The sequence below is a fragment of the Salminus brasiliensis genome, chromosome 6, assembly GCF_030463535.1.
Source record: "Salminus brasiliensis chromosome 6, fSalBra1.hap2, whole genome shotgun sequence".
Classification (NCBI taxonomy): domain Eukaryota; kingdom Metazoa; phylum Chordata; class Actinopteri; order Characiformes; family Bryconidae; genus Salminus; species Salminus brasiliensis.
This window is the reverse complement of record NC_132883.1, coordinates 34,271,420-34,284,136: the sequence shown is the minus strand read 5'-3', so window position 1 is coordinate 34,284,136 and position 12,717 is coordinate 34,271,420. Positions and strand designations below refer to the sequence as shown.

The window sequence follows — 12,717 nt, the reverse complement described above, 5'->3', positions numbered from 1 at the left end:
GGTGACGCCCCTTTGTCTAAACCTCATGAAACATTTCCTATAGTGAGAACGAGTCTCACACAGAAAATCTCTGGCTGTACGCTACATGTGTGAAAGGGTAACTCCGGACCGGTCTGGACCTAATTCTCCGGTGTTCATATGTGAAAGCGGCTTCTGAGTTGTACTCAGAGATCCTGACCTTATCTTGACCAAATTGCTATCTTTTAAAGAGAGGTACCCGGGGCCCCACCCCCTGCTAAGTGTGGCAGGAGATGGTATTCTGGAAAGTGTTCTACACTAGGATATTGCCAGATGGTTCCTAGGCAGTTGCTATGGTACCCCAAGTAAGTGCTGTGATGTTATGGTGTTGCCTAGAGGTTGTTGGATTCCCTGGTATTTCAGGTGGTAGCTGTAGTGTTTCTAGTAAAGTAATTGCTAGTTGGTTTCCATGGATTTGCTTAGATATAAACCCAGTGAACACTTCTTGACGTGAGCTAAATGCACCTCTTCTTTACTCAAGAAGTATTCCAGCAGTAACTTGCTTCTTATAATTTACTTCTAGTCTAGAATACGGGACTTGTCTTTAAACTCCACTTCCAAAGGTCAATTTTGAGAAATGCTTTCAGGTTAGCTTGTCAATAGTTGTAAACAAATATATTCACATTATTTAATATTTTACAAGTCTCCCTTAAACTAAAGGTCAGCTTTTGGGAGCTTATGGGTTTGTGTGCCTGAGCACGCAGAGTTAATCAGATTAGATTATGCTGTCTGCAGTGCTGGTCTGAAAGGGCATGAGCTGCTGTTGTCTTAGATGTTTTTGACCTTTAGTCCAGAGGCATATTTCACCTTCAGCTGAGACATATGGATGGATATTGCAGATAAAACACTGACACATGTTCTTTCTTTTCTCTCTCATCTTTCTCTTTCTACCTCCCACAGACATACTAGTTAACTGAACCATTATTTTATTTTTAAAAGTTTTAAAAAGTTTTGTTCTTTCAGTCATTAATTGATTGTGTGATGTGTAACTGTAAAAAAGTATTTTTTTCAATCAACACGTAATAAAAATAAAATAAAACTTGTGTAATCTGTTACAGCTGTCATACAATAGCAGTCATTGCATTTTTCATTGAATAAATCAACTTTACATATCATCACATTAACCCTATTGCATGCAGTGTTTGATCCATGCTTACAGATGCCTGGATGATTTTTGTTGTGTCATATATGGATGACAACTGATTAAACCATCAAGCATATGTGCTTCACAGAGTTTCTGAAGGTACTTCAAATGATGAATTATCAGCTGTTGTTGCCTTATGTTTCACACCGTTTTCCAGCAGACTGTGTGAAACATATGTGAAAGCGCTGTGGTAATGGGCTGAGAAGGTGACAATGAGGATTAAGTAGATTCTAGTTTTGTTAAATGTGTTTATCAATAGAGAAAAACTATAAAAGATAAATCCATGCAAAATCCATAGTGCTCAAATTCTTAAAAATAAGTCATGTATTCAAGTACATTCTGACCTGGTTTTAAGGGGAATATATCAGTTTTAAATTTGTTTGCTGAATTATTTTTTTTCCCCCAATTTGGTACCCACCCATTCGTAGCTCTTCCTAGCTCTAGGTAGTGTGTTATCCAACACTAGGAGGGTGAGGACCTGTAAACATGGTGCCTATTTTGCCACCACCTGTTTTTTAATTGCCACTAAAGCCGACATAGTCGGGAGGAAAGCGCCAGGTCTGATGCCTGTGCTGGCCAGCATGTCTTTTTTGTGCTTTCTTGGATTCCGACCACTGATGGCAAAGCGACATGGCTTGGGATTCGAACTTGTGATCCCCAGGCCAAAGTAGTAGTGCATTAGACTGCTAAACCACTCGGAGCCCCATATTTCAGGCTTCTGAAATGAACAATTCTGCAGGAAAAATTCTGTCGATGCTTCAAAAATTGATGCATATTTTTGGTTGTAAACAAAGTCATTCAGAATAAACAGATTTGCTTTACAGTAGTAGTGATAGGAGCCAGAAGTCACAGTGTCTACAACACAATAATCCCTAAAAAATAGCAACCCAACACTCTTCTTCTGAGTCTTCTGACTGTTTCTATGTAACATTGATCATGATAAAATGGTAACATGTCAGCACTGTAAGACACTGCCTCTGCTGGGAGACAGCGCATTTGTAACCATTTCTTGTCACCATTTCTATGTATTTGTAACCATTTCTTTTACTGTAATATAGCTTTTAGAGACATTAAAGTCTTCAGATGTCTGGTTCCTATCACCTTCACTGTCAGCAGTCATGACTGAAGTTTCTCTAGAATGGAATATTTTGCATCAAATATCAGCAATATTTCAAATTGCATCAATAAATTATAACAGTATAATAACCGATAACAATATATCACATGACATCCCACGTTTGAGTGTGAGGATCACAGCTGTATGTTATTTCCTGCAAAACATGCCATACAAACACACAGTCATTTACAAATAGAGCCAAACTCTTGGTAGAATTACAATGATCTTTGATTGGCAGTTCAAGTCACATAATTCATCATATCATAACTGTACTGATAGAGCTGTGGATGCGTGCTGGATGCCATGAATTGCAGTTATGAAGGCCTGAAGAAGAGAAAGCAGCTGGGAGAGCTAGCTCTGCCTCAGTGCTGTATTGATCTGTTATGCAGAGCACAATGAGGTCTTTAAGGTGATAATAAGCTTTGATTAAGCATGCCGGTCTCCATGGGGTGAGAGAGAGGGAGGAAGAGGAAAGCTGGGAGTTCACCACACAACTCAGATTTGGAAAACGGAAAGCTTGTGTCTTACTCTTAACGTCAGTCAAAGAAGGTATCACAAGTTTTTTTTTATTTAAAATTCTTGTTGAAGCAGCTATCCTCCATAGCATAACACTGTTTGATCTGTAATAAGATTTGCCTCTATTTACCCTAAGTAAAATTAAGCATTTGAGGACAGTGAGGAGGATATCTAGACATGCCCTTGATGTTCAAGTTCTTTTTTCCCCAAACATGAAAATGATTGATCAATTATTTGCCAATTGTAATTCACATAAGTGAGTATCAAAATAGTTGTATTTTTCCTCTCCGCTAAGGATATACAGCGCATTAAAAAAAATGACATGACAGTGTACATTGACATTCTGTTAATTATGATATCTAATGCAGTTTAATTGTTTGTACATCAAAGTCTGTGAAAACAAGCACCAACTAAGTTTCTATTATCCAATAATGTCCTCCTGTCCCACAGCTCTAGTCTCATTAGTAAATCACACAATAAAATAATATACAGTAATCAGTTGCCTTCATTTAAACTGGCAGCTGAAATTATAGGAGTGTCTTGATGTTCTGCTCTATATATTGTAGACATTCACTTATTTGCCCCGTGTTCAGTAAGCAGCTCCTCCATCTCCATGGTCCGCTGTATATGCCTTTTGACATTATATGCATTTGCCTTTAGGACTTGAGTGAAAATATTGGAAAACCTCTAATCAGCCCAGAGCTAAACCAGAAGAATAAAGATTTACTCCTTCCCTCTCTCTCACCAGGAGATCACACAGCGTCCGTCAGCTTTGATCAAAGTCCAGAGCTGGAAATTCGCGTGGGGTTGTGAAAATTGGCCAGAAGAGGCAAATCCAGGGTAAAATCAGGTTACAAAATTGTGTAGGGTATGCCTGGCTTAACATAATACATGACAGGATTAAAGTGAGGAGATGTTTGTGAAGACAATTTAAAGCAGATGTGGCATCACACTGACAAAAGAGGTGTGGTTACACTGCCATTAAAAAAATATATATTTAAATATAAGTACATATAAGACTCACCAGCTATAACTAACTTCACTACATTCAGTCTCAGTCATATATGTGTTACAGTATCCAAATAAATATATTTATAACCCTGTTGGCTTCACTAGGTTTTGCACGCAGGCTTTACTAGCTGAAATCTCGAGGAGCCTGTTTACAACTGGCATTAGCGTGCATGTTCATATTATGTATCGGATCATGTTCCGATTTAGGTGCCAGGCGTAAACACCCCCTCATCACTCAAACCACATTAAGAGGCAGTCATAGGTGGAGTCCACATTTAGTACAGATGTAAAAGTAATGCATTTTCTGTGATTGGATTCCATACTCTCTCACTCTCTGTGTGCATTTGTGTGCACTTGCACTTATTTACTGGTAGATGTACCAGTATTACAGAGTTTGGTCCCTTGCAGTTTAAATAGTCCTTCACATTTTCTGTTAGAGCTGTTACAGGAATGCAAGAACCATCTCTTTTTCCACTGTGTTGTAAAACCTTCATGGTTCCTCCAAACCCTTTCTTTTTACAAAAAATCGTATCGTATCTGGTCCCACTGGGGATGCATTTTAGTGACAAGTGTAAACAGAATCTAGATACTATCTGTACACAAAACGCATATTAATGCCAAGTATAAACAGGCTCTGAAGGACATCACAGCATCCTAGTAAGGTAGCACAAATGAATACTTGCAAGTTTGTTCTGCCTGTATGTGATGGTCTGCACACAGTGAGTTCTTCTGGTACTAGCGCAGTGGGGTGCAGACTGTGCAGACAAGACCAGATCATGAATATGTTCAAAAGAACCCTCATTTTAAAGATATAAACAACATAAAGTTTGCGACATTTGCCTTATCTCACAGCATAAAGCTGATATTCCACCTTAAAACAGTGCTGCAGTTTCATTCTGGCATCTCTAACTTCTGCACCATTTAAAGTGAATCAGTAAATTTCAGTTAGAGAATCGTGCTAGAGAATCGTGAAGGCAGTCATCTTTGTTTACAGTTTTAAACCCTCACTGAATTTAGGTCATGAGGTTCTGTGATGAGGTAATTCACTTTTAAGAGGAGTTTTAGAAATACATCAGCTGAGTTTATCTTGAGTTTAAACAAGCACACAGTTTAGCTAGCATTTTAGATTCACTTTGCCGCTTAAACGAGCAAACAGTGCTTAAAATGAGCAAGTGTATGACTGGTAAACTTATGTTGATTAACTCAGCTGTTGCTTTGTTTTGGCAGTGCTGTTGAGACACGCTGTGTGCTGGGGGGGGAAGCAGGTTAGAGGAACTAGTGAAATTTAAGCAGATTGTTGTGTCACATCCGAAGCTGAACATTCCTATTCCACCAGTGGGACCATACCAACCAGGGGCCAGCCACCGAAAATCTCACTGGTGGGATCATGTATGCTAGTGGTTAAAGGGGTTAAATTACATAAACTGTGACCAAATGCAAGTTTGACACCACAGTAAAAAACATTTACTGGATTAAACAAATTTCACTGTTTGGGAAAAGTTCTACCCCAGACAGAATTTTCAATTGGTTCTGCTGCTGAGTTTCTGGTTGGGTCTTTTCGGCCTAAGGTGGGTGCGGTTGTGAAGGATTTTTTCGAAGTGGTCTGGACTCATTTAAAAAGTGATGGTCAAATGCCTAACTTATCCACTGATTCTGGCAGCCCATGGGGTGTAGGTTTAATTTCGATTAAAGAAGTCAGGATTTTTTCTCACATGCATTTCTGTCTGACTGACTTTGTGAATTTTCAAATAATTGAATCTTATGATTAACAGTGTTGTGCTGTTAAACCCATACCACTCTTTTATTTCTGTAAGATTGACATCTAAAGCTGTTCTCACAGTTCAGCAAATACGAAACCCACGGCACAAATTGAGACTCTTTCCTCACAAATTCCGTAATTAAATTGGGAATTTGGCTTCTTTATTCAAAATCATTATTATCCTGTACTGCACACAGACATATGTATTAAGAGCTAGTGCCATATCTAGCTTTGCTGCTCCATATAGTGAGCATCTGTTCACCAAATGTCACTTGATGCTTGAGTGGGCTCACTGATGCTGTATGTACACAGCTGTGGAACATTTGTGTCGTAGCATAGCATCAGCATGTTCTGTATGGAAACTTAAAGAATTGTGTTTGATGGTGACTTATCCTCAGGGCTGAGCTGTCTCCAAAAGGAAGCCTGGTTCCTTCTCGAAAATGAATGGTCGCCTTGATTTTTAATTCCTGTTCCATAATTATTTTCTTTACTGTATTTTTAACATTACATGGTTGTGAGGATAACAAACCGTGTTGTGCCCCGAGGAGCTGGCTTTTTAATTTCCTTTTCAAACAATTTCTCACTCTCTTTGTAATGCTTGCATGCAAAATGTGAGACTTTTTAATAATTACATAGGTTTGAAAAAGTACAAAAGGTGCCTTCATTGTAATACTGAAGTGAAGCCAGAATAGTAAAATTTTTTTTGCATAGAAATTATGTCAAGAAGTCCAAATGTTGGAAAGGTTTACAGCGAGTACACTATAAAGCCACAAAGTTCTAATGTTTTGTTTTACAAGAGAATTCTAAGACTTTGGCCTCGAAGCTCCTTCACCTTGTGCCTGGCTGTCTTGAAAGGCCTTTGATAAAGAGCTAATAACCAGGCCAATCAACACAGATTAATTACACTGATATACGAGCTGCATTGTCCAGGCCATAATTGATGGCTATATTGGTGTGCTTCCTGCTTAACTCAGATGATGAAGGGAGTAGAGTGAAGGATAAAAGGGAGAGGAGGTTACATGGAGGGTGTGTGATCCCACAAGGGGCGAAGTGCATATCTGATTCATGCTAGGGAAGGTTAGCAAGGTTAGCCAGAGGACACAGGAAAAGGTGTTACTGTGAGCGAACGAAAGCAGGTTGTTAATAAACACAACGGTTTCAGGGAAAAAAAAAAAAAAAAACTTTAATCAGTTACGAGATTATAATGCTGGCATAACCTCGGCAAAAATTGGCAGTTCAGGCAATACTATATCCTACAACCTGAAACGGCTCAATCTGTTACATGCTAAATGTTGGGAAGGCAACAACCAATTAACATCATTAATTAGGCTGATGATATGGAACAAACTAACAAACAAAAAACTGTGAATTGTGTTATGAATTAGGTGGGTGGATGACATTTCAGCTTGTCATTTGCTTCAGATGACTGGAGGAGTGGAATTTGGTGAAGCAAAGTCAAGCCCATTTATGTCCAAAAGTGACACTTTGTGATTTTGTACACAACCTCAGTGGATTTTAATGGATTTGAACCATTGGCAAATTACAGATCCGGTTTAAAATACTTCATTCATATTACTGGCTCAAAAGTAATTGTACAGGCTAACAAATATAAATCATGCATATTTTAGTTTTGTAATACAAAGATGCAAATCCTTTACAGTCAATGATTGCCTGAAAACAGCAGAAAATGTCCTTCCCTGAGATGCTGTGCCAGGCCTTCACACTAGAACAGCAGAGCATGTAACAACTATTTTTTAACAACTACTAGTTCTCATGTCTAATTTTGAGTGTAGTAATCATATTACACATCTCTTAATATTTTAGAGTATAAGTATTTTCTTTAAGAATATGCAACAATTCATGACCTTATTTTGTAACAGAAAATACCTAAGTGTAACATGAGAAATCCACCTGTGGGTCCAAAACCGCACACTTCTGTACTATTTTCAGTGGGTGTAGCCATCTTTGCAATGCGTTGTGCAAATCGACGTATTTACGCAATCTATGATTGTTTACATCAACAAGTTGCTCCAGCCTTACTTTACTGCAGACACCCTCAGTTGCTGCTTGTGTATGGGTCTTTCTTCTCGTTTCTGGCTTGATTGGGTTAAGGTCAAGTAACATACTCTAGCATATTTTCCCTAAGACATTTTTAGCATTATTTGGACAACATTTGACTGAATCTAAGCTATACAGTATACCATCAGTAGATACCAGTGACCTTGGTAGCCATACCACATGCACATTCCCTAACACCTGCCTCCACTATGTTTGACAGATGATGTAGCATGTTTTGAATCATGAGCATTTCCTTTCTTTTCAATACTGTACTCTTCACATAATTTTGGTACACTTTAATCTTGGTTTCATCTCTCCAAAACATCTTGCTTCACATGTCTGTGGTGGTTGGTGTGGCGCAACAGATAATATCACTACCTGCCACTGAGCTACCACACCATGTGGAGACTGGGGTTCAATTCCCGGTCTGCGTGATCATGCTGCGCTACACCAATAAGAGTCCTTGGGCAAGACTCCTAATGCTCCATTGGCCCCCTCTGTAATATGAGTAACCTTGTAAGTCGCTCTGGATAAGAGCGTCAGCTAAATGCCATAAATGTAAATGTCTAATCTGGCCATTTTGTTCTTGAGTGTTACCAGTGGTGTGCATCTTGAAGTAGACCCTCTGTATTTACCTTCATTAAGGTGTCCCTTGATGAGGCTTTGACAATGAAACTCCTACCTCTTTAAGAGTGTTACTGACTTAGGTTGTCTTCTGTGGTCTTTTTGGCCTTTTGATGTTGCTGAGCTCGTCATTTTTGATTTGGCCAAAAGCTTTCTGCGCTCTCTGAGAGGTTTGTTTTGTTTTGTTTTCAGCCTAATGATCCAGATCCAAAGCCTCCTTTACTTGCTTTGACACCTCTTTGGACCTTATTATATAGAGAGTTTCCATAACATTACTCTTGAAATAATGAGGCTTACTTCCTAGTACCATAAAACAGCTTATCAGTAAACTGACCAATTACTTTTGAGCCTGTGAAAATGGAAAGACTATGTAAAACATGACTATAATTCCTAAATATATAATTACATTTATTAACTGTTTGAATGAAAGATGGCTCGAAGGTCATCTAAAAGGCACGGAAGCACAAGTGTAAGGGTGCTTGAGGATCTCATAGAAAACACACCTGCATCAATGGCAGAAAATGGCAAAAGTTACATGGTGAGAAGCTGAATTACACTGATGCACACAGACTTGCTCATTACACCAGCGTTTTGGCCACCTGCCCACACTAAAAAATCAGGTTTTAAGTGGCTGCAGACAGAGTGTTTGGAAATTGATCTCCAGGGTGGAGGAGCTAAAACTGTTTTTGTATGTTCATGCGGAAAGATGAAAGCGCACGGTTATTGCAGTTTCACGTGTGCTGAGCATGCTTTAGAACACTGCGTGCCTGACATGGCTGATAACCGGACTGTTTCTGTGCACTCTCTCCTATCGATATTCGGTACAGATGTTGCTTTGCCCTTGATGAAAGTCCTCCTTTTTATTAATAGAATTTAGAAAATGAAAAGGTGCTTTAGGTTAGTTTTGTTAATTTGTTGAACAAACATTGTTTGTGTCTAATATAAAACATTTAATTATACCCAGACTAATTACAACACTGCATTAATTGATTCATCAACATTGTAATGGACTAACTAAGTCTATCAGTGGCTACTACTACTGGCTACTGTGGTGACTTACTTTGGCCAGTAATGTCAGATGAACTGGCTTGGCCATGGTCAAGTAATGTGATAAAGTTTTATTTAAACCAAATAGCCAAATAGCTATTTGGTTTAAATAAAACTTTACCACATTAGTTTACCATGGTCATATTCTTTGGAAGAATCCATGTAGATTCCACACAATGCCTTTAACTGTCAGTCAGTGGTACATCAGTCCGCTGTAATAGAGAAACAATGAAATTACTCCTTTATAGTCACTTCACAGGCTTCCTGCTTCAGGTCTGGGATGAAAATGTCTCCTTTTTATGACAAGGCTTTGCAGTCTTCAGATGGTCTGTTTTGTGCTGTAGCAGTGACTAGAAACTGGAGATGTTGGTGGGGTGGAGCGAGAGAGTGGTGATCTATATTTAAAACTGCTGAATGATTTATTAATAGCTTCTCCAGTATACGCAGTGCTAAAAATATAGAGGCACTGCAAGGGAATTGGGTGGAGCAGAGCTATATGTATGTGTGTGTGTGTGTGTGTGTGTGTTTGTGTGTGTGCTTGGAGGGAGCATTTGCTTCTGTGTGTATTACCAAGCGTGTTCTTTAAGGTCACAGTGTGTGTAATGAATGTGTAATGGTGTGTATTGGACTGTGGCATTTGCTGATTCAGCATCAGCTTCTTTTGCTAGCTCAGAGTGATTCAGCAATGCGCTGTGCTATTCTGGAAGGCCAGGTGTGCTGTGGAATATGCTGCTTCGTTCTCCTTATTTAAATCTGTTGCAGTTTTGGCCTACATAGGAACACACCCCACTGAGACGGAGTTTAAGAGCCGGACAGTCGACTACAATGGAATATTTCAACCTGGAATAAAATACATAATGTAGTTGTTACCCAGTCAAACTGTTTCAGCGTGTTTCTCCATGTGGTTCAGTAGAAAAATGTGAATGTCATACTCAACTAACCTGCTTTTTTCATGTCTTTCCCCCAGTATGAATATTTTAACGCTGTGCTCATTAACGAGCTGGATGAGGACGGGAACAACGTGGAGCTTGGAGGAGAGTTCATCCTGCAGCCCAATGACCATTTCAACAATCTGTCTGTTAATCTGAGCCTCAGCGTGGTGCAGGTCCCCACCAACATGTACAACAAAGGTATGTTCAGTTTAGAAACTTTCTACCTGTTAAAGGCCAGCAGTAGAAAAAATACTCATGAACAGATGATTGTGATAATCTGTACAAAACAGGTCAACTTTATAGACACACTATACTTTAAAGGTCTTCAGTTACTGTCTCAGTGGTTAGGGCGCTGGGTTATTAATACAGGGTCTGTTGGTTGGTGTGGCGCAACAGATAACACCACTACCTGCCACTGAGCTACCACACCATGTGGGAGACTGGGGTTCGATTCCTGGTCTGGGTGACTATGCTGCACTACACCAGTAAGAGTCCTTGGGCAAGACTCCTAACGCTACATTGACCCACTTCTGTAAGGCGCTCTGGATAAGAGCGTCTGCTAAATGCCATAAATGTAAATGTACTAAGCTGCCATTGTTGTGTCCTTTAGCAAAGTCTGACTCTCTGCTGGTCATTGAGTTCTTAGTTCTTATTGTCTAGTAATTGGGTGGTAGGTTACAGTGTGATTAATATAGTGGTTCTACAGGGTTTTATACCCCAAAACAGATTGTATGGTGCTTAAGAAACATCAGCAGAGCTTACAGAGCAGAGTGTGTTGGTGTGTGAAGGCTTACCTAAGCTATCATAAGCCAAACATGTGGCTGACCATCTATCATAAGAAGACTTTCTGGCTGAACCTTCCTGTTTTTCAAAAGCAAGGGGTCACTTGAGCTTCACCTTCATTGCCTGCATTAGGCTCTCCACACAGGTCTTACCTACTCAAGGTCACCATCATGCTTTGAGTTGTCCCCTTTCCTCTTCCCTATTATTGTTCTACTATAAAAACATCTCTTGTAAGTCCTGTGAGTTTGCTTTTCGTAAGGTAAATGTGCACACATTCAGATTCTCAGTGGACTAAACAGCTCATTGCGGACGCAGTTCACCAGTAGACAATATAGCCAAAGTGTTTTCTTAATTCCCAACTCTCACTGGATATTGCAGCCAGCTGTATATGGACTTTTAATCACCCTCGGAATCCAGCATACTGGGGTTTTTACTGTGGCAACTGAGAGGGAAAGCTTCCACCACAATGGCCATGCACAAGTGCTCTTTCCATTAATGAAGGACAGCTGAAACTGTTTTGGGGAAGGAGCAGACTCACTCAGCCAGTAAAGGGAGACTCTGACTCTGGAGAGCTTCAAAAGGGACTGGGTTTCTCTAAGCTAACGCAGGTCTGATTGTAGTAAAGTTTACAGTTGAGATTATTTAGTTAGATTAAAATGTGTAAATCAAACTCAGCACACTTGTCTGTGTGTGTGTGTGATTCTGGCCTCACAATTGGTTTCCCAGCCGGCTTGGCCTCTTTACAGGCCGATGCCACAACAATATGGACAGAGTTTAGAGATATGGACTAAAGTTGGAGACTCTGACTTAAGTCTTACTCCACAAAATTTCAGTTAAGTAAAAAATACTAAGAAAGCTGATTAAATGAAATCAAAACTGACTTAATTAAAATCTCTTTGTAGTAAATAAATTAAACCTTTAGCTGCAAACCTTATGTGAGTGAGTCAATTTGCCATCGCTGTGCAATATGTAATGTAAATGTACTATTGGTGTATTGGCAAGATTAGTTATTACCATAAGAGAATACTTTTCTCTTCACATTGACTTCAGCTGAATGAGAAACAGTTGCAAGGAAAAAATAAGTGACCACTCGGAATGACCTGGATTTCTCCATTGATTACTAAAAACATGTGGACTGTCATTGTAATTATGAAGAGCTCACTTACATTTTCTTGCAACAGTAAGATAGCTGTTTAGAATGCTTGCTGTACAAACCACAGACTAAACATGCTTTTTAAGTTATGCTTTTTTTGATCACTTTATTAATAGATCTGATCCTTTTTTCTATAAAAATACTTGAATATCATGAATGAGGTATTTTAATTGGAGCATGTTGTTTTAAAAGCAAAAATCTCATGCTTAAACTAACAATAACTAACAATATTACATCACGCAAAGTATGTATGCCTTTTCAAACTAGATTTATTACAGGACTGAATCAGACTAATCCTTTTTCTACTGATGTTGGGCCCATACCAGCACCCACTAATACTGATACTCCATATACAGTGTCGTATCTTTATTTTACACACCATTTTTATGTAACACTTTCTTTCTTTCACACTGAAGGTTTGGAAAGGCTCATTACTTGAAGCCTTGTTGAATCAGGCCGGTTTTGTACAATTCAATAGCTTCAACTAGTAACTAGACTTAGGAAATATCTTCACTAAAGATTCCAACTCACTGAGAGACTAGAGGCTCAAATAGG

At 39.1% G+C, this 12,717-nt stretch overlaps 1 protein-coding gene across 3 annotated transcripts in view; it reads left to right on the top strand.

Annotated features, from left to right (window-relative positions):
- Positions 1 to 12,717, top strand: part of cacna2d3a (calcium channel, voltage-dependent, alpha 2/delta subunit 3a) — a 241,835-nt gene that overhangs the window by 80,714 nt on the left and 148,404 nt on the right. For all 3 annotated transcript variants that reach the window (XM_072682138.1, XM_072682137.1, XM_072682136.1), the window contains exon 5: positions 10,262 to 10,424. In XM_072682138.1, coding sequence (XP_072538239.1) covers positions 10,262 to 10,424 — 163 coding nt within the window. The remainder of the gene's footprint in view (positions 1 to 10,261; positions 10,425 to 12,717) is intronic.